Below are 23,921 nucleotides of genomic sequence, written 5' to 3'. Positions count from 1 at the left end.
GTTTTGACTGGGCTAATGAAGAGGGGCATACCCCATACAGTGTGCTTTGAGGGAGATTTTGCCCGGAAAGCGGTGCAGCCGCCTTAAATTACATCGAATTCCAACTGCTAAGGGATCTTTTACGTGCATGACAATGTGTACACGGAATCTCGGTTTTCGTCCCATTCGAATGACTATACGTTGATTATTGCCAGGCCCTCAGTCTTGCACCACGCTGGTAAATCCAGATGAACTTTCTCGGCCAACACTGGGATCGAACACGGGACCTCTAGGTTAGCGAGCCAACGACTTACTCACTTAGCCACCGTGACAGCCCACAATAAATGCGCCCTCCCCAGTCGTAGTCTGCTGTCGGATTTTCTATGCACAATTGGTCCAAATCCTCAGAATACGCCTCCGCACCCACTCGCCGCATGGTGAGGATTGTCTGTTGTACCACTGGAGGTGTTTTTTTGCCCGACAGAAATATCGGCTGTCGACTTTGGGTCAGATACGATGTCGGAACCTGGTGGTGTTTCTATTGCCCTCCCCAGTCTTGGGCTACCGGGCAGACTGCTATCTGAATTTCTATGCGCCCACTATTCGCTTTTGGCTGCAAAGAAGCACCGACAAGGCCGATAGTTGGACCGTTAGACACATGTGGTGAGGCTCTATTATAGATACATTATGGGAGATTAGATAAAGAGCTGTCAGTTCTCACTATAATAGTTAAAAACTAGATAATGTAAAGGGAATTTGCTGGGAATTTCAATCAAATTGATCTTCTCTGAATCGAGAACTTAGCGATTGAATTTTGGGCCTAGCCTCGATCATCAATACTATAGTCGATACGATAAAATAATCCAGTAAAATCGCAGGCTAGCGATGACATCGAGGGTTGATTACGGTCTGGAAAAGTTAATTAATAATTTAGATAACATTTCAGGCCTGAAGAAAGACCTACAGCCAGATTAAGCTCCTGCATAATGTATGTTAGACAACAGGCACAACCATTTTAAGCTACCAAGTAACCTTTCAGCATTGGCTTTTATTTTTTTCTGGTATCAGAGAGAATGGCAAGGGGGGTTCAACATCTATTTAACACAAACCAAGTCCAACGAAAATATATATTTGTTTATTTAAAAAATAAATTTATTTTAAAAGAACACAAAAGATAAATAAAAATATTTATTTTATGATCTCGTTGCTTTTTGTGCCGACATAAATTAAATATTACGCTTGGATGCATTGGAAGCGGTAAATTTGGCCGTCGCTGAATCTTGCGCCGAACGAAAATTCTTTACTCAAATCTCGGACATAAGTTAACGGGAGTGGCCTCTTAATAAAATCTCGTTGCTTTTTGTGCCGACATAAATTAAATATTACGCTTGGATGCATTGGAAGCGGTAAATTTGGCCGTCGCTGAATCTTGCGCCGGACGAAAATTCTTTACTCAAATCTCGAACATAACTTCTGTAAACTTGTCATTTTGTACCAACCTTCGATACTACTGTCTACCATTGTGATGCATTCGATAATATTTATCCATTTTTGTGAAGAAAATCGATGAATTCATTTTATTTTATCAAAAAAGCACATGAACAAAAAACATCGCCAATTTTATCACCTATTTACAGGGGGTGTAACTCTGTATGTAATATTATAGGAGGCGCTAAGAGAGATACTAGATGATCGTGACAAAACTCGGTACTTTTATTTTATTCAATCAGTATCAAATAATGTGTCGTTACGCGTGAAAACAATGATCAGGTTAGTCGTTTAATAAAACAAAAGATTAATTAACAGATAATCCCGGGTTAGCGGGGGTGTTACAAAGAACGACAAGATGGTATCATTCAACAATGGCCGTTGAATGGGCGATGTTTTGTTGAATTTATTAGTAAAATAGTGACCGCTGGCCGCGTTAGAGGAGTGACCGTTGAATAAAGAGATAAAACAACAGAATTTCTACGGGGGGAATTTATCGTGACCGCTTACAAGGAGATGTCGCTGAATAGGAGTGGCTGCTCATACAGATTCTACTGTATATTATATATTGTTTAAGTTCATATTAAAAGAGAAAATGTATTAAAGATGTCTGCTTTTTAAAATGAAAAGAACAGACTAAATGATATTAATTTGAAGCGTAATAAGCATTTTTTTTTATAATTATCGAATTATACTTTGAGTTGTCGACTATATATATATCGTCGATTTAGGTATTAAAATGTCGGTCAACTAGCTTTGTGTGTGTTCTCAAGCGTAGCTAACTGTAAACAGACAGTCCAAGTTTAGTGTGAGTAGTGCTCTTAATGGGACATAACTTGCGTGTGAAGTTAGAAATTCGTGATTTTTGGCAGTGGTGGGTTATTTCATAAGTTAGAAATTCATGCTTTTTGGCGATTGGGGGTATTCCATAATTTAAGTGTATTAAGTTTTTCGCATAGCCAAGGATATGTAACATACAGCCTATGAATACCGATTTAATATAACACACTTAGTTAAGCGGACAATTTAAGTATTTTTATTCAACTTTAAGAAAACCTTGAATACGGACCCAGGTCTTGGCAACGTATTACTGACAGGGTATTAATGGCGTATAGGTCTTGTGATCGGGTTAGAGTATTATTGACGTACGGGCTTTACGACCTATTTAGAGTATTACTGGCGTGTACTTTCATTCAAAGTATTCAATTGTCGATACGAAGTTCTTCTGTTTCCAATTCATCGATCGGTGTTAGATTGTAGTTCTTCTTCTCTTCAGCACCCACTGTAAAACACAAAAATGGAACGACTAACATATAGATTTTTTCTAATTATTTTAAAATATTTATTTGTCTATTAAATTTATGCCAATATTATGTACTGATTTTTTCGTCAGTTGTATACGTAGCTCGATACAGAAAATTCCACAAAATCATTTGAACGACTTTGATTTTCGGTCGGCCACGGAAGGAGTCGTGGTGCTCAGTGAGTAAGACGCTGGCTCGGGATTTTCCGGTGTGGTTTCCCCTTGTCAGTGAAGCAGGACTAGGACCTGACAGCTATCTAGTCTTTCGGATGGGACGAAAAACCGAGACTTCTTGTACACATTGACATGTACGTAAAAGAACCATTGACAGTTGGAACTCAATATAAAAGTAGGCCGCAGCTCTGCTGTCAGTGTCCTTGATAACTTTCCGTCATAGCACACTGTATGGCGTATGCCCATCATCATGAGCCCAGTCGGTATAGAAAAATCATTTCGGATTAGGGAGCCAAGGTGGCTCAGTCAGTAAGACAATGGCTCGCTAATTGGACGTCCCGTGTTCGATCCCCGCGTTGGCCGAGAAATTTCATCGGGATTTTCCGTCGTGATTCCATTTGGTCAGTGGTGCAGGACTGAAGGGCTGACAAGTAAAAAAATATAGCCATTCGGATGGTACGAAAAACCGAGATCCCGTGTATACATTGGCGCGTGCGTAAAAGATCCCTTGACAGTTTGAATTTAAGGTAAGAGTATGCCGCTGTCCGGACAATATCATACTTATAGAACACGGTATGACATGCCCGTCTTCATTACCCCAGTCGAAGCAGAACAGTAGGAAATTAAACCCCATTTCATTTCGGATCTATTATTATGCTGCTATCAAGGGTACAGAAGACGCATTCCTTAAATGAACTGAAATCCGGTTTAACATCATACTTTTCTGCATCAACTAGTCTAATGCTTGACGAAGACCAGGGAAGCCTAGTTGAAACGTCGCTGTAATAAAAGCTAAGTAATAATTATTATTGCTATTCAATATAGTTAGTTTTATTCATCTAAGGGCTAATAATATATTTATTTCGTACTAAATTGAGTACACAATACACAAATACTTACAAAACTATGAGAAAAGTAATAAATATACAAAAAATATACATTCTCATAGTTAAATGTCTAATATGTGGACAAGTGATGAATAATTTCATTTAAATTGTTTTTATCCGTTTTACAAAACGTTTGATCCCTTAATAAAATCATATCATTTATTGCACTTACAGTTTGCATAGTAACATCATCAACATTATCGATTGATGTTAGTTTCTGTAGTATAGTATGGACACACAATTTACCTATGTCGTACTTATTGATATTATATCTATATGAAATTAAATTCAAGTTATTACATGCAGACGACAAACTACCATTTAAAGCTAACTGACCACATATAAAAGTAGCCTGATTCTTGCTACAAAGTACTGTGTGAATAAATTTAACAAAACGTTTCAATAACTGAACTTTTATAGGATAATCCGAACATATCAGATTTAATAAGTTACTGTGGGCATGTTGAGGTAAATTCCATAATCGTCGAATGCACTTTCTCCATGAACAATACAGCTTACCAATTGACTTATGCGAATAGTCTAACAATTGGGATCCATACAGAGGCATGCAATAAGTTTTGAACAATTTATATTTAAGAGAAGAGTAGGCATATCGAAATTCACTTAAAGTTATATTGACCCGTGATAAAAAATTATTGATACATCTATTGACTTGAGATTCTTTTGTATCGTGATCAAGTAAATTACCTAGGTGAATTTCAGATTTGACTAATTCTATATATTTTCCATTGAACAATATTCTGTCAATATTTATATCGTCATTCCTGGTTCTATCGTGATTCAGAAAAACAAGTTTACTCTTTTCTGGGTTGAAGTTTACATCATACTCTTGAGCATAATCATTGGCTATTTGCAAGAGTTTTGTCAGGGCATGACGAGATGGCGTAACAAGCGTCACATCATCTGCATAAGCCAGAGCTCCAGTATAAACGTGACCGACATGACAACCAAATTTGCTGTTTCTTAATCGAGACAACAATTCATCAAAATATATACTAAATAAAATTGGGGAAAGAACTCCACCCTGCTTAACACCATTTGAGACACAAAAAGGCTGTGTTGTACATTGAGCCCAACGGATTTGAACATTTTGAGTGGTATATAAATTTAACAATAAGCGAGCAATTAACGGGCATATACCTCTTTCGACAAGTAACTTAAAGAGCTTGATAAAATTTAAACGGTCAAAGGCCCGACTTGCGTCCAAATAACAGACAAAAACATCTGATTTCTTATTGTGATAATACCTTATAACCTCATTTAAAACAAATGAACAATGTATAGTAGAATGCTTAGGTTTGAATCCATATTGTAAGTCGGAGGAGACGAAAACATTCTTGCTTCTATGTAGTATAATCCAGTCTAAAATTTTCCCTATAATGCTACTGAGTGCAACTACGCATACACACACTACATAGTGTGCTATGGGGGATTTCCCCGCGGACAACGGCGCTACGCCCTACTCTTTTTTCAAATTCCAACTGGTTGTTTAGCGAGCTGTTCCTAGAGCCAACGCAACACCTACCGTTTTTATTAATCATGTCGGTAGCTGTCGATGTAAAGAATACATGGAAGTAAAAGAACATCTCGCAGTTTTAATTAGAATGATAGCCAGGTTACTTACAGTTATAAACACCCTTTGGGTTACGTTGTTTCCATAGCACGAGGATGACGACAAGGGCTAAGACCAGTATTAAAACACCACATATTACACCTATGATATAAATATTACTAGATGTTTTTGCTAGATCTGCCATAGAATCGGATGTGTCCGATGTATCTTTAAAGAAAAAACAGGTCAATTATATATAATCATCACTTACATCATCTTACGCCATATGTTAATCCTGATTACGCTATATCAAATTAGTATGTAAGGGGCTAAACAGGAAAGAAAGGATCCTCTTGATCTCGATATCAGTTGCGTTCAGGGACCCAAACCTCAATACGAATCGCGAATGCCACATTTCTGGATAACACGTTTTCGATCAATTTGGAGTAGCTTTTCTTTTAGTGACTGTAGAGATTATTTAATCCGAGATAGAGAATTGTTTTTGTCAAATAATGTTTATAACCATAAGTCACACCCACCCCGAAAGATTTTATTGTTTGGACCTCGCAAGCCTGACAGCATCACTTACTACTCTGGCCTATTGTAATGGTGCTGATATCAAGGCACCGCATCCAGATTCTTGTCTAACAAATAAGGTTTGATGAATTCTTCATTCGCGAGCAATACTATTTTTGGATTTAGGCTATCAAAGCTGAACCTACCGTTAGTTTTGAGAGTGAACGTGACGTTTACGGTTTGGTCTGGATGTGATAATTGACACGTGTACAGTCCCATCATGGCTTCCAAATTTTCTGGTTTCACTAAAGTCGTATTAAATAGAAATGTCCCTGTAACACTGTCATATTCGAAATATGTTTGATAAGGCACCAGGACATTGTTATTCAAGAACCATTTTCTGTCAATTGTGCGACTAGGATCTGTTGAAGCGTTTATAGAAAAATCAATCACTTCTTCTTGATTGTAAATAATAGTACTCGGTGGTCGGGACCAGATTTTGATCGGTTCTGAAAATAAATTATATTACATTGTTACCAATCGAACTCATATTGGATTACAATTTCTTTTTGCCTGTGTTTTCTTATTTTACACCAGATTATTGCAATCAAACCAAATTTCTATGACAACCGTGCTCTACCAGTGACAGTTCTTGCATATCAAACAGAGTGGCCACGGTAGCTCAGCGAGTAAGGCACCGGCTCCCTAAATAGGAAAAACGGGCTCGAACACGATGTTGGCCTAAACAATTCCTTGTTTCATCTTGTGACATGGTGCAGGATGGAGGGGTTGGCAAGGGTCAAGTCGAAGAATCCTCGAAATAAGAGTAGGTTGTAGCGTCGCTGTCCGGACAAAATCTCTCTCATAGCAATTTGCATATCATGTCTGTCACCAGATAGCTATATTTCGTTTCGTTATTTTATACTTTCGATTACCTCTACTACATGAAGATCTGACCGGTTGTAGTGGGAGGTCGCGTCAGGGGTCATGTGCGAAGCTTTTGATCATACAAATCAGCGTTGATGTTTCTAGTGGGTAATTGACAATACAACTTTTGCTTTGTCTTCTCTGCGAATGTCTACCCACAGTTATGCGCACTACACGCCATGAACACGCAGCAACAGACCGTTTCATTGGCTAACCCCGTTCGATTGGCTCAACCAAGACGCGGGTTATACAATAACTCTTCCAGATCCTAGTGTAATAAAGACATGTAAAACGACATTTTGAACTATAAAAAAACGAAACGAAATATGATTTGTGTTTTAATCAGAATGTATTAGCCAGGTACACACGCTCGATAAATAACATGCAGTGATCTCCCCTGTCATCCATAAATTTCTGGCATTGAGATGTTTTCAAAAATCTTACTTAAGACATTCAGGAAACCATCTTTAAAAATTGAGCCAACACTATTCGACAATCGGCACTGGATACACATAATGTCTCGATCACGTGAAACTCCTTTGATAGTGAGGGTAGTTTGATCTGGGTTGAGTTCGATCTGCCGACCATTTTCCGCTTCTAAAAAAACAAAACAAAAAAGAAACCAGATGATGAAAGGATAATAATTAACCGACATGCCCTCACAAAATAGATATTGTTTCTTCTAAAAGTTGGGTGTCCCCTGAAAACAACATATTTTAGCATAGAATTGTGGCAATATTATTGTTATTATATTTCATTTCTGATATGTTCAAGAAATCACCATTTTCTAAATTTTCCCCTTACCCTAACACAAAAACACACACATGCCCCCTCAAAATGGTCTTCACCCCACCAAAGCCTGTTAAATCAACTACAACGTTGGGCTTTAATCGATATGACTCACCTTTCTGTAAGCTTAATGATTCACCATTTATATACCACTCAGTCATTGATACTGGACGTTCCCCGGCGGCGGACCTTGCCTTGCAGTAAAATGTCACATCATCACCTTCCACGGCATGCCGAGAGATAATGGTTTTTATCCAAATCGGTGGAGCTGAAAAATGTCAACATTAGGCATAAGTCTTACATGCATCGTAATGTTGAATTCCTTGATAACTGTAAGCAGCTAATAACGTATATAAAAGAAAGAGTTTTCTGTTTTCGAAATTGATGACAAATTGGTCTATCAATTGATTTTTTTTGGATTCGGTCAAACAGAATTTGATTACGTCCAGATTATGATGCATTTTCATATTCTAAAGTTGACCACTTCCGAAGAATGACAAGACAGTCGTACAATATGCTTTCTCTGTACGCAGCACGTGTATTTTCGTGTTTCGGTATAAATTTATTCAAGTTACTCTTTCGAATACTGAAGTCAGTTAATATGTTTGTTTTTGTTTTTAAAAAATTCGAACACCTATTAAGATATACTATAGGGGTATTTTTTAAAGGAATTAAAAGAAAAGAAAGGGAATATAAGTGGAATGGGGTTTAACTTCCTACATATCAGCACCGACTGGGCTAATGTAGATGGGATTACGTCATTCATTTTGCAATGAGGGTTTTATTTCCTGGACAGCGGCACTGTGGCCTGTTCTATTTTTGAATTCCAACTGTTTCCTTACTGTACACTAATGTATACATGGAGCCTCGGTTTTTGTCCCATCCGAACGAATAGACAATGTTCTTGCCAGGCACTCCGTCCTGCACCAAGTAACATGCTCAGCCAACACCGGTAGCGAACCCTGGACCTCCCAGTTGGCGAGTCAGTGACTTACGCACTGAGCCACAGCGGCTCCCAAGTGATTAAAAGAAGCTTGCCAAATAGTTCAGTGTTCAGGTCATTTTACTGATCGAAAAAATAATTGCATTTATTTTCTTGATAAAAGTGATAATGCCTTTTAAAATATCGGTACCTACATGTAACATTCAGTTTAACGTTAGCTCTTGCTTCACCATTTGACGCTACGCACGAATACGACCCTTCATCAGTTTCATCAATATTTTGTATCGTAAGTTGTCGCCCGAACTTTACCACGTCATATTTCACGCCATCTGTTACCAATTCCGCTCCAGATGAGCTAAACCACTTGATATCAGACACAGGGCTATAAATATATTAACATTAAATTTAATTCGATTCCGTATATAAAAATTATAGCTGGGTTCATTTTTACAACTGATTAGTCAATAGATTGCTACCCAATACACAGGACTTTTTGTACTTATTTGACATTTGTCAACTCGTTGCCTTAGACAAACGTCGATTCCAGTTGCCCGACGCTGTGATGCGGACATCTCCGATTTTTTTTAGCAATTAATGGACAATTAAACACAGCTCGTGTACACCAGGACAGCTCGTGTACACCAGGTTGAACGTGATAGTTTATCAATGCACATGACAGGCCAGCAGTTGCATGTTTCAGATCTGGCCTATTGTGAATACATGTATCAATTAATGCAGCTCCAAAAACATCTAATGTGAACAATCCCGAATTATAGTAATATTTAGAATAAGACGCGGGGTTTGAGATTTTAGTAACTATAGGCTACGGTTCGGAGCGCCATCTTTTGGTTTAGTAGTAGTTTTCTTTCCGAGAATACTAGTTAGGCTACATTTTTTTTTCGATTATACAAATTAATTATCTTGATGCACTCAATTAGGACATTTCCCCTTTCTGTCTATAATGTTTCGTATATAATATTCTCGATGGGAGAGAGGGAAATGGGGCTTAACGTCCACTCGACACAAGCGAGGTCATTTCGGGACTAAAATATGGTTTAAATGTATTTCAATAATTCTCTTCCGTGTAGGGGTCTTTAGCAGTGGGAGGACCCGGAGAAAACAGGCGACCCTGCTCCTTTTACATACAAGCGGGAAATCGAAACCACAACATCTGACTCGGCCACCACCACCCCCCCCCCCCCCCGTAATAATGAAAAGTAATCAAGGTTAGAGTGTTGCATATATATTTTTCGAGATTTTTGCAACGTGAGGACACTCTCGGTGTGTATTTAAAATGCGGCCAAAAATCTGCTATATATACATCCCACCAGACTGTAAGCTAAAACAACAACTTAATTTTAAAAAGACAAACCTTCCGCCGAAAATACATTGTAAAACAACAGTTTTACCAATCACCTCTGTCACTTCATGTGTTGCCGTCAGTAAATGAGGTTTTGTACTTGAAACTGAAATTGTAATTGAAAATAAACTGATCGATAGCAGTGGAACGTACAGGTACGAATTACGGGTTTTTATTTTGATATTTTACTTTGAGTGCTGACAACAAGTGCTGGGAATGTTGGTAAGCATTCAGTCGGGGAGGCAGGATTAATGGAATTGTAACTGGAGGAGAGGTGTTGAAAATCACATTGTCGTATATGGAATTTGGAGCTATTTGCTGTTGGCTGGGACAGATTAAGAGACAATCGGCGAAAATTACATCGCAGTAGATGAGATTTTCTGTTTCCTTTAATACACACTGGAGCATTCAAACAATATATTTTTTCTGGCAAGGCGTTTCTGAACCCATCACAGCTACCGAGTTGTAAGCATCTTGGCGAGATAAGTGTCCTATCGATCCAGATCGATGATTGAACAGAGGTTCTCCAATGACCTCTGGTGGTGATAAATCACCAAAACATAAATTATAGGTAACAATGCCGACTAACAGAGACCACACCGAATAGTTAAAGAAAAATGATTACATTTTGAAAATATCAGCCAAATTAATTTATTATGAGCAAAGTTATGAGTGTTTGAAGTTTTGACAAGATATAGCGTAAATAATCTCGACTGTCAAGTACCAATGACATGATAATAAACGAAGTCTCGATTATCTATTCTATTAATAAATTATTAATGGCAATATAGTTCTAAGCCATCCGATGGCATAGAGAGTTGATTATGAATTTACCATGTGCATACATATCTAAATAATAATTTATACAACATTTGAAGCCAGAAAAAAGACCAGCAATAGGCAGATTTAACTCTTACATAATGAGTTTTTAACGTGCACGCCATATTAAATAATGTCTAAGCGTAGTAACAAGACTACCGTTTAATTTCGACAATTAAACAAAATGTGGACGACTGCTGTTTTCCAGTTATGATATGCCATATTAAAAGCTATGACAGTGCAGCAATGATGATATCACCAACGTGTTCTTTAATTAAGGATAACAATTAGACATGGGCATGGCAGATATACTTTTTCGAAATGCATCTTTAACGTGTGCGTCATCCTAAATTATGACTAAATGTAGAAAAAACTACCGCTTAATTACGGCAATTAAACAAATGTGGACGGTTGCTGTTTTCCAGCAATGATATGCTATATTAAAGGCTATGACAGTACTGCACTGATGGTATCACCAACGGTTTCTTTAATTATGGGCAAACATTAGACGGAGGCAGATATACTTTTTCAAAAAGATCTATTATTGATCGTGTGTTAGAATATAAAAACATGTGGAACCTCGGATTTTATGATACAATAGAAAGCGGAGAATATAAATCAATCAATATTTAACTATGCGAACATGACAAATAATTAAGAAGTGTTATCGGTTGATCTATTAAGAAAGAATACAAACATTTTTAGACTGACTCTAAAATTAATTCGTTAAATACAAATTTATTATTGATGGTACCTTGAGTATTTTCCTCCATCGTTATACGTGTTTCACTTCCAAGAACAATCGTGTTTAGTACTTTGTTTGTAACGCCGCAGAGATATACTTTATCCGACTGAATATCATCTAGTTTAGTGTTCAGCAAATGGAGAGTCCCTGAAGAAATAAAAATTTGGCCAATCAATGTTTAAATACCACGAACTATTAGCTCACACAATGGATATCGGCCAGGTAGATCCCCAAAACGACTCCAGCATCTTCTTCAAATGCAAAAACAGCTGGTTTAAACAAATGGTTGCGCTTGCCCCCCTCCCCCGATCAGTTCTCGATACATATTATTCTTATGATGATCCTGACCGGTACTTTAGAAATATATTCGTACCTGTAACAATATCATCCTTAAAATTCTGACACGCCAAAGACATTACCCCAAAACAACTGACATGGAACTCATTCTACAAAGGGTGGTCCCTCCCCAAAGACCTCCAAATTCGTTCCAAATTTGGATTTCTGTCCCCGAGATTGTCCTGTCTACTTAATAAAAATATACTAGTACTATACCGTTTACATCTATAGCTAAGCTGTCTCCTTCTTTAATTTCTGTAGCATCACTTTTACCAGTAAAAATTGTTTTGAGATACCAGGAGAAAATGGGATCAGGTCTGGATTCTGGTATGTTCTCACATGTTATACTTACACTCTCACCCTCTTTAACATTATATGTTTGTTGATCCGTTTTTGTACTAAATGGGTCTAATCCTAAATATATATAATTGATATAATATTAATAACTCATAATGACAATCTGGAAGGGGTGTAGAAGCGAAATTTTGAACCTAGAGTTTTAGGAGCCAAAGCTAAATTAGTCATGGGGCGATTCTAAAGAGAAAATAGAAAATATATGTTGTTTTTTTACGTGCACGCCAACGTGTACACGGTAAATCGGTTTTTCGTTTCATTCGAAAGACCGAAGTCAGGGCCCTTCGCCCCGCACCATTGACAAGGTGAAACCACACTGGAAAAAACCAATGTACTTTCTCAACCAACAATGGTCGAACTCGGGACCTCTTGCTTAGCGAGTGTCACAGTGGCCCCACAACGAGACATGATGTGGACAGAAGAAATGGTGTTAAATGTATCTAAACAGAGTGTGGAAACTTACTTGCATAGACAAGTGGTGCTGGGGTGGACAGACTTGTACCCCATTTATTTTCAGCTACACACTGATAGTCTCCTTCTTCATGATGAGTGGCGTTGGAAATGGTTAAATTCCCTAAAACTGGGCTAAATTCCATAAAATCATTTTTTGTTATCACAATTCCATTACGTTTCCATTTAAAACTGTGAACAGAAATACATAAAACAGACAAGAAATATCCAAATTCCAAAATGTCTTTAGTTTTAAGAAAGCTTGATATCTATAAGATAACGCATGGTTATGTGATCCCCTCCACAAGAAGAAATGAAGATATAAGTACACTATATCACAGTAAAGGGCAAATATAGACTTTTAGTCCATGACATGAGCATCTAAATTTGTCCTTATTTTGTGATAATTTCATCTTTTTCTTAGAACCTTAGTGACTCGTTTCCATTGATGTACATCAAAATGACATCGAATAGAAAGTGCAGGAGGACCGCACTACACACAAAACAAAACCGACAAGACAAACCTGCGGACAAGACAAACTACATAGAGATTTCAAGAAATAAACAACAAATATCAAATCAAGCGGATGGATCTGTCAGCCAGGTCTTGTAATGATACATGCTTCTCTCAAAATGAAAAAAAGAAATAAACAAGAAGGGCGTTACAGAAATAATGCGACCGATCTTGAGGCTTGTCGTCTCTTGACTGGCGATATTCTGGCAGTTGACGTCATCCGCCTATATTGAACATCTAAACCGGGTTTGAACTTTCTACCTCAAGTACATGTAGAAGGAGATTTATCGTGTTCCAAAATATTTTAAGGACAGACAGACCCACGGAAAAAATCTATTTAAATAACCCATTGCTTTCTACGAAAAGCGGGGATTGAAACTTTTGTGATTGTAGCAAAATGGTTAAAAAAAAGTTCCATAGGTATGTCACTGGTTCTAATACAATGTCAAATGCATCTTCCGTAGAGTAAGAATACGAGAACTTACCGAGGTTTGGGTATTCCATGTGCTTCACAAAACATGTAAACATCTGTACTATCACGAAAATATAGAGGTTGTTCGACGTGTGATATAGTTGGTGGTAGACGAACTAAATAAAAATATTATTTTTTAAATCTGTATTTAATTTCTTTAATATTACGGGACGAGAAATTCGAGTAAGTATGGTATACTACTGATCGGGCTCTCGACTGGAATGTCCCAGCAAGAATCTTCGTGATATTCACAAATGCGTGTGAGAGGAACATTGCATGCACATAAAATAAAAGCCTAATGGCAGTTTGAAATCCCCGGGACAAATTACCCAAGAAAACAAATAACCAAAATATATTGCTGATGAGACGTTTAAAGCCATTTCCGTCCAATCTGAGATGGGAAGCAAGTCTATTAGAGCATAAGTCACAATATTCAAACATGTCCTCTAAATCGCAGTAAAGGAAAACCGTAAATCAAAGTAGTTTAAGCATGTCAAATCAAAAGCAAAATGTGACGACATAATGGTGGTTTGGTGTCCTTAACACGGTTATGGAAGTCATTTAAGGAATATCGTTAAGATATGGTTATCCACACACTTACACTACATGTATGAGATCCAAAATCATCCAAGTTTTATATACACTAAACTATAGGGATTTCTCATTTAAGATACCAGCTTGACTTTGAAACAGATATAACAGATCAATTATCATCCAAGTTTTTTTTTTTTTTAAGTAAAGATATTTCCAGAATTATTACTCTGTTTCAATTAAAAATTGGAGCCGGACCATTCGATGACCTTCGGTAACAAATTCCCGATCACGGGGTTGCATCCCCAAAATTTCGGCGACGTATGAAAAGTGTACTATTCCCAATGCGCGGATTGGCTGGATTCTGCATAAAGTACATTTCGTTTTGAACAACGGATGCTTGGGGGAAACAATATTTCGCGGAAGCTCCAGAGAAGCATTCCCAGAAGTTCCCCGTTGATCTGGAAATCCCCGGGGGTACGCCCCGGCCTGTTTTTCCGACAAAACGTTGGGGACACATCAGCAAATATTTCAATGCAACAGTTCTCCTAAGACCTCCCGATGGTTCCAGATGGCTCGCGACGTTCCTGAAGCTTCCTCGGGACACCCGTTCCAGATGCCTCCTGAGACTCATCAATTTCCATCGGAAGCACATCGCCTATGCAAAAAAATGCCCAGTGGGACCTAGCCCTTACCTTCAGCTTGAGTTCCACCATAACATAGTAAAACACATAAAATCTTTATACATAAATACATTATTGTTGTTGCCCATCACATATCTAAACTCCTCATTCAACTTGTAAGTTTGTAATGAAGAAATTAAATGTTGCTAATTTAATTCTGATTCACTGTTGACTCCTATTTCCCGTTTAGTATACAGTTACACGACGATACGGTCTAATCATTATTATCGAGAAAAAATTTCCTGGTGGCATCATATTGTATTATTTCCGTCCTCGTAAGCTGTCTTTATTAGTCAAAAGATGCGACAAAGAGATAACATGAAACGATCGACCGTGAATCAGCTTACTATTTACACGACAACCCGGAAAATAAACGTCTTCAGATCTTGTGGAGAAACAAGTTTTGTACAAAGACATATTTTCCCCAAAAAAATCTCGTCGATATTAGAATTAAGTGAATAAAGAACGTAAGACTCGACTAAAGTGGTAATATTAATTTCACTAAGAAATAAGTGTAACTACATGTATTTATAATAATAGATGCATCATATTCACAATAAACCTAGATCATCCCTTTTAACTATCAATTAACACACGCAGTATTGTCCTACAGTAAAGCAGATTATACAACAGTAGTTAAAACCACTACTAAATAATGTACACGACTAGTATATTACAGGTTTCTCTGTGAAGAATTAGTGCGATATTGTCCTACAGTAAAGCAAATTATACGACCGTTTATTGAATCCCTTAAGTTAAAACCACTACTAAATAATGTACACGACTAGTATATTACAGGTTTCTCTGAGAAGAATTGGTGCGATATTGAATCAAAAATATGTACTTTACCAGCCGACGTTGATCACAATAGATGGAGTTGTGAAATCAACAGAAACCTATATACACTCTAAATGGACACAGTTATGAATAATTGTAGCTTGTAATTTTTTTAAAATTATAAAACTAATTTTGATAATGCACTATATATATTCTGACAAGTCAAGGCTTTACAGAGTTTTGGTGAAAATGTGTGTCTCCCAGAATGATATTTGCTTCCTAGAGATGCCGTAAGGCTTGAAATGTTTCTCAACGTCTCCAAATTCCATATCGTTTGGAGTCATTACACAAGAACTGACGTGACTGTTTGTCATGGTTTTGATTTTCTGTATGTGATAGTACAGATGATCTCCTAAGTCTTCTGTTCTGTTCCCAAATATGTCAAGTTGGTATGCCAGTCCATCCTTACAGGTATAGAAACTTGCTAAGGTCATCAGACGAATGTTACAAAGGTCAAGGTCATTAATATCGACTTCTTCTTCACCTTTGTATTTATTGAAACTGCCTATAATGTATGTTCTTTTATTTACAAAACTTTTTATGTTGGCTTCAATGGGTTTAAACGACACACTACGAATTCTTACTACGTCATCCGGGAAAAGATAATTATGTGATGTCTGATTTTTCAAGATGTCTGTCAAGATGTTGGAAGTAATTTCCTGGATAAGCAAAGAGAAATCGTTGGTATTTCTCCGATATTAAACTTGTACAGATGAAAATTCTGAAGAAAAAAGATCAGTATAGTTTGTAGTCGAGAATAGTGATCTGTAAAGTTATGATGATATTTGTTTAATTTATATTTTACTTGCCCAGATATGGGTGCAGCCATGGGTACGTATTTTTCAGACGTACAACTGCGTTCTTAAACATGCATTATGTAAGGTTTGTGCTTGTCGTTCATGACATAGTAGTTCAAAAATAGATAATGCAAAATGAATATATTGAATATTTCATTAAAATGACTTAATTCTGAGCGAAGCTATCGCGTTTTTGAGATTTGGAAAGATGAGGCATAGATTGTTTATTTTCGTAGCAACGGTACTTGTTATTCGAGATTTAGTCTCTATTCAACATTATAAATTAAATCATTTTAGCAAAGCCGCATGGCAGTCAATTTGATTGAAAGTTCGATATATACGGCCTTGATATTATGTTTAGTTGTAGTTAAAATGAGAGTTTGGATGTCGGTATTGTACGATCTTTTGCCATTTGCGTTTACAGAAATAATATGGAAATTGATAAACATCGCATCACCCCAGTTGAATTGCAGCCCCATTGGATCACTGTTTCCTATTTGTCTGCTTCGGGAGTTACGTAGGCCTACCAGTTACAGTACAACTACAAGAGTACACGCAGGCTAACAATTAAGAAGTCGGCTATAATTATGCCTCATTGATTTGGTCCATTCCTTTCAAACTTTCGCTTCTTATCTATATATTAACAGTCTTATTTTTAATTTGTAGTAAAAATAAATGTGAAACTAATTGAATTGCAACCCCGTCTCACTCCGAATGACTAACGGTACCACAGCCATTGAAAACGTTACTTGATAATCGAGATTATGTTGGTGGAGTTAACGCCTGTCAATCAAACGATCGGCCATTCTCGGAGACGGTGAAGAGAGAGTTGACTCCTATTTCTAGTCAAAAATTACGTGATAACTTTGTTCAGAATAAAGTAATTTGACTGAAATTTTCAATACATTATTCTTTCATCATTTATTTTAAATAACTTTTATAATTGAATATAGACGACACTAGTAGATCAAATATGTCATTTTATATACATAATGTTTATTAGTTAGTGAAATCTGGTAGTAATCAGGCAGAAGTCATAACGACACTATATATACGACACTAGCAGATCAAATATGTCCTTTTATATTGGTAGTAATCAAAACAGAAGTCATTAACTAGGACTGGTGTTAGGTCAATCAGGTGTTTAAACCGTTACTATTGAATGATACACGCCACTATTGTCCCAGTTTGTGTATTCAATAGTGATGGCTGTTATAAATAGTCACGCTTTTACACCAGCAGTGACATCTTTTATAGCTTGTTATAGACCTACTAATTTAAGACAAATGTATAATTTCTAACCACTTTCTATACAAACTAAACATTAGTTTAAAGGAGCTAAATCGCTAATATTTGGGACCTAGAAATTGACCCAAATGGGTCGCAACGCATAATAATGTAATCTGATTGTATATAAACTGATTTAAATTCAATTGTTTCCGTTTTGACTCTAATTTCAAATCAGTTAGGTTCAACGAAATACGGCACGAGTCTCAACCGAATAGAAATTTCTAGCGTCTGGTTATTCCAGTCTATTGCGCATGCTCTCCAGATAAGTTATGGCGTTGCCGTATGACATGAGTTGTGGAATATGTCTAGCCTCGCTCTTTCTGGTCACTTGTTACAAATGACGATGAAACGCACTACGGTACACGATTCGTGTACCAATGGTAAAATGTTTATTTTGTCTTAAATATTGGATATCAGAAGCCTACCCTTTCGCGGTAAGATAACAACATCAATGTTGATTTGAATTGACAAATAATTCGTGTTTTCAACGTGTAAAACTTTGGATGATATTGAGTTAGAGACTTAGCTCCTTTAAAATAATGGCCACTTATATGATATAATGACAAACATTGTTAATACTAAAAGGCCCGGGTTCATAAGTCAACGATATCAGCTTACCAGTGATATGACCGGAGACATTATAAATCAAATTCGCCCACGGTCAATTATTGTTGCATTTTAAACGACAAGCCACCTCACTTTCATCAGTGATTGTGAAAGTATTGATGGAAGTGACAAACCGAGTTGTGGAAAATGGTTACTTGATTTGTCAGCGAAAGTGAAAGTGACAAATCATAAAAGCTAAATCGAGGAAAATATTATTTCCTTATTTAAAGATGCATTATCTAAGATTTCAGTTCTCGCTATAATAGTTAAAAAATAGATAATTACTTTATTCAGATCGGAGTTATGACCGCTTGAAGAACAGCTTAGTCTCGATTGTCATTGCTACCGTTGTTACGATAATAAACAAAGTCTCGATTCACCCTTTTTAAATTAATCATTAAATGGCGATCGTGTCTGAATCACGACCAACCGATGACCTAGAGAGTTGATTAGGTTTGTCATGTGAATAAATATCTCAATAATAGTTTATATAACATTGGAAGTCATATGAAAGATCTGCATTAGGCAGATTTAGCTCTTACATAGTGCATCTTTTACTGTAAGTGCATCTTTTACTGTAAGTCATTAATCACCAGAAGGCTATGCAGAAAGTAATCTGACTCAGCCACTAAAAATTTGGGAACAAACCCCACAACACTATTAATAATAATAACTTAGCATGTAATCGGACACTCCAGCACGCGATGAGAGCCAAACTCTAAATCTACACGATATCTTGTTCAAATGATGTTTGTGGAATCTAAGTTCGCTGCTTTTAAAGACGGGGAAACACATATAAAAGTGAAAGCGTTAGAGACATTAACTATCAGTGTTTCTGGAAATTCTGTCATGACCCAGGATAGGTACCGAAATTTTGACCAACTGGTAAGTATAGACATTTGACGCCACTGAACTGTTATTTCAAAAGAGTTCATTTACCAGAACATCTAAATCTTATTCGTAATCCAGGCGGACATACCATGTGAAAGAATGCAATCGTCTTAAGCAAATATAATAACCTATAATGCCTAGATCCCACTGGACATTTTTTGCCTCGGGAATGTACTACCGGTGAAAATTGATGAGCCTCAGGAGGCGTAGGGAACAGGTTCCCCCGGCGTCACAGGGAAGCCTCGGGAGCGTCGCGAGCCATGTGGACCCATCGTGAGACCTCGGGAGAACTGCAAAACAAGAATTGCAATTTTTCCCGATATATTCTCTACGTTTTGTCTGGAAAACACGCCGGGGAGGCATCTCCGGAGCTTCCTCGAAATACTTTATCTCGCGAGGCATCCCCGATTCAAATATCCTTTGAGGTCGCCTGATACTTCGGCTAGACATCCCCGATGCTACGTGGATGTCTCGGGGAAAAAAAATTCGAGAAAACTTTGGACAAGGAAGCATCCCCGGGGCTTTCCCGAAAAACGTCGAAAACATATCGGAGAATATTCAATGCAAGCATTGACATTTTTGAAGTTCACCCGAGGCCTCCCGATGGTTTCAAATGGCTCGCGATGCCTCCGAAGCTTCCCCGAGGACCCACGAGGCTCATCAATTGCACGCAGTAGTACATTGCCGAGGAAAAAATGCCTAGTATGACCAAGGAATAAGTGCTGCCGATACTCGATGATGTTGATTACTGGCGAAGGTACCCCGGAGCTTTCCTGATTATTGGGAGCCATCCCCAATGATTCACGTCAATTGTTCGGCGGACATTCCCAGAAGCTTTATGATCATAGCCAAAGCACTAATGAGCTTCCACCGGACCATCTCCGATGCATAATAAGTGTCATTTCTCATGAGCAAAAACATCAGGAGCATCCGGAGTCATCGGGAGAAGATTGGTTTATTTTTTTTTTTATCGCCGATGATTTTTCCCCATAATCCGGTATGGTTTAAACTGTGTTTGTTGCGAGCTTTTTCGAGTAATAATTTAAGATTCAGATATTTTAATGTACTTACATGTGCATGTGCATGTCGATAATTCTCTCTCTTTAAAAAATTTGAGACCTGCTTTGTAGGTATTCCATCAATAGCGATAGAGGTGTATTTTACTTTGGGTAACGAAGCACAATCACTCATCATATACTCCATCAAATTTCTAAATATACCCTAACCCTGGTGACTGGACTTTACCCTCCCGGCTCTTCTTACGATAGTCTCGCTGTTATCAACAATATGGACAAAGAAGAATCCCAACTGAAAAATATTAACACCGAACCAACATAATTGATTGCGACAAAGTTTATGTGTGTTTAATATGTAACTGGTGAGATGATTTTAAACTATAAACTGACATTCATAACCCCGAAACCGGAAGTGGTAGACTAACGCCACCTGGCCTATGTTACTCCCCGGTCCGAGCTACCCCAATACCCCAAATTTCAGAATCGGGGCAGACCTAGTGTAGCCGCCAACCCCGAACAGACCGGCTTCGCTCGGGGGTCATAACCCCGAAACCGGAAGTGGTAGACTAACGCCACCTGGACTATGTTACTCCCCGGTCCGAGCTACCCCTATACCCCAAATTTCAGACTCGGGGCAGACCTAGTGTAGCCGCCAACCCCGAACAGACAGACAGACAAACAGACAGACAAACGACAGTCACAAATATTAGTATATAGAAGATAGATAAAGGTTTACGGCGGTTATAACAGAAACAGTTCTGGGGAGAACTTGTATAGTAGATCCTATTTAGTTTATCGAATAAATTGTTTAAACTAAATACTGTTATCAATAATAATATTATTGATATGTTATAAAGGGAGGTAAATACTTGAAACTTGTACATTTAATGGATTTCCGAAATCCCGGGTTATCCCCCTTTTAAAATCTAAATATTAAGGCCACCTGCAGATTTCGGCAAGTTCGCGAGATGTAAATAGGCTTAGGGGACGTGATTGTTGACGAGATTGTGGGTTAGGGCTAGCGTTAGACCTTGACGAATTTTGCAGGTGACCTTAATATTTAGCCCTAACCGTGTTCCCTTCTTCTTTATGTTTTTAGCATTTTTGTTTAAATCAAAATTTAACCAATACACTACTCTTTGAATTAATGCATCTGGTGTTTTCGCCAGTATTTAATTTATGCCAAATTCAGAATTGTTAGTATAAATATAGAATTTAGTATAAATATAGTGTTTCATAAGGCCCTATAAAGCGAATTTGAGCAAACATTTTTCACGGAACTCCGTGTAGCAAGGAGATGCAAGGAGATGCAAAATGCAAAATCGTGTTTCTAAGCAAGCTAGAAATTCTGGTGGGAGGCCTATAAACACTAATAGTTAAGGTAACTTAACTTTAGGAAAATTTTGATGTTGAATATTGCCTTTGGATACCACTTGTTCTTAACTTACAGGAAGTAACGTATATTTATTAGTGAAATCTAGTAGTTAAAGCTGAACTCCGATTACAAAACTACAGAAATAATCAAATAAAAAAAATTGACACCCTCAATAATCGCCATACTTGTTTTCAAGTTGTAGAACAATCATGGACGATTGTACGGCGTACAAAAACAAGAGGCAGGCCACGCCCACATCCAGTTCACGCCTTGTCAACCACACTGTCCACATCCGGCTAGCATGGGGCCTGCTTGATTTGTCCGCCGATAGGCGAGCCGGTTTGTACAAGGCGTACGCCGGTCAGGTTACCGTATCAGAGCAAATCAAGTGACCCGGCTGAAAATAAATTTGGCGTCGGATAATATTAAACCGGTAACATGACATGTTTTAATAACGATAGGTTGCCAGGCAACGAAACACGAGCCCACAGCAGCTAAAGCGTCCATGCAGTCAACAAGAGTTGTCGCATATTTTTACTTTTTTCGGTAATGAAACATTTATAATACAATAAAATCTGAATAAAAGTAACAACTCATTAAGTAAATATCAAGTCCCGTCACATGCTAACGTTTAGAATACGAAACATTTAATATCATGGATTTAGCTGTTCAGTTATCAAAATTCATTGATCGGATGTTAGCTTTGGCCTCTAGAGCGTCCACAAGCAATTGTGGACGGACGGACGACAATATACGACCACATTTCAGTGTGGGCGTGTAAAACAGTATTCATGAAAGCATTACTATAAGTAAGTGACCGCAAAATAATACAGAAAATTATTTGTAGTATTACTGAAAAAAAAAAAAAAAATGACATATGAACATCTGGTTTTACGAAGCCTTAATTCAACTTTAAAGCATTTTGTTTAATTTTAACGCTTTAATATTTGTGTTTAATGGCATTCCTAACTAACGTGAATTTTATCTCGTTGACATGTTCACCATCTTGCGCCGGTGATCGCCGCTGCCAACAAAGCGGCGCATTCGGCGTACGCCGCGGCCGAATTTTTGTCGACTTCCGGTTAAATCAAGTAACATCGCCGGGGAAACTGCCGAACTGTGGTAAGCCGGTATGCGCCGGTATGGATAAATCAAGCAGGGCCATTTCAACTACCAATTACCTCCTGACTGATTGGCGTTTTTTCACTAACAGTTTACAGAAAGTAATATTGCTATTATTTTGTCGACTTCCGGTTAAATCAAGTAACATCGCCGGGGAAACTGCCGAACTGTGGTAAGCCGGTATGCGCCGGTATGGATAAATCAAGCAGGGCCATTTCAACTCCCAATTTACCTCCTGACTGATTGGCGTTTTTTCACTAACAGTTTACAGAAAGTATTATTGCTACCTAATTATTTTATCTGATCAGGTACATATTATTTTACTAATTAGACGAAATAAGTAAACCACTGTGTACTTTTGCTCTAAATATAAGAAACAACTGCCTTACCCTAAACAATAACAAATCTATCAACAACGCCAACCAATTCTATGTTGTTGACATAACATCAAGGGACATAACTACTTCACAAGATAGTGAATATTTTGAAGTGAAAACATACTTCTTTGATGGAGAGAACAACCGTTTTATTGCTGCTTTGGATATATTTTGGAACGATAATACTAGACTTTATAATACTAGAAATTATTTGGTGTTTCCACGCTGTTGTACAAAACATTTCAAGAAATAAGAAAAAAATTGTTTGTGTTGGTAGATTTGTTATTGTTTTGGGTAAGGCAGTTTTTCTCTTATTTTTAGAGCAAAAGTACACCGGTAAAATAATATGTACCTGATCAGACATAATTATTGTGTAGCATTAATATTTTCAGTAAACTGATAGTGAAAAAATGTCAATCAGTCAGCTGAAATATTGCTAGCTGGATGTGGACAGTGTGGTTGACAAGGCATGAACTGAGTGTGGGCGTTGCCTGCATCTTGTTTTTGTACGCCATACAATCGTCCATGATTGTTCTACAACTTGAAAACAAGTATGGCGATTATTTAAGGTGTTAATTTTTTTTATTTAATTATTTCTGTAGTTTTGTAATCAGGGTTCAGCTTTAAATGACAAACTTAGACTTACGATTTTCATTGAACATGGGCCCTGGCGCCAATCCCTAGTTTAGTCCGGAAATGACATGTTTATGTCGAGCTGTTACCTCTCGTTTAATATAAGACAGTTTATATACATACACATAACTCTT

The 23,921-nt window shown here is 37.5% G+C and overlaps 1 protein-coding gene across 2 annotated transcripts; it reads right to left on the bottom strand.

Annotated features, from left to right (window-relative positions):
* Positions 1-1,092: 1,092 nt before the first annotated feature.
* On the bottom strand, positions 1,093-23,886 carry LOC126811407 (contactin-5). 2 transcript variants are annotated; one of them, XM_056099079.1, is made up of 13 exons: positions 23,801-23,886; positions 20,336-20,572; positions 13,643-13,745; positions 12,657-12,835; positions 12,056-12,253; positions 11,513-11,650; positions 9,952-10,045; positions 8,774-8,961; positions 7,752-7,904; positions 7,292-7,444; positions 6,127-6,429; positions 5,477-5,632; positions 1,093-2,749 (listed from the first exon to the last, which is right to left on the bottom strand). In XM_056099079.1, exons 3-13 carry the CDS (start codon positions 13,675-13,677, stop codon positions 2,670-2,672), a joined length of 1,677 nt encoding a protein of 558 aa, XP_055955054.1. In that variant the 5' UTR covers positions 13,678-13,745; positions 20,336-20,572; positions 23,801-23,886; the 3' UTR covers positions 1,093-2,669. The 2 variants fall into 2 exon arrangements, with proteins under 2 accessions (XP_055955054.1, XP_050392955.2); XM_050536998.2 differs by lacking the exons at positions 20,336-20,572; positions 23,801-23,886 and adding an exon at positions 14,856-14,963.
* Between the last annotated feature and the right edge of the window lie 35 nt (positions 23,887-23,921).

The sequence above is a fragment of the Patella vulgata genome, chromosome 2 (genome assembly GCF_932274485.2).
Source record: "Patella vulgata chromosome 2, xgPatVulg1.2, whole genome shotgun sequence".
Lineage (NCBI taxonomy): Eukaryota > Metazoa > Mollusca > Gastropoda > Patellidae > Patella > Patella vulgata.
The sequence above is the reverse complement of the archived record's forward strand: the minus strand, read 5'-3'. Positions and strand labels throughout refer to the sequence as shown.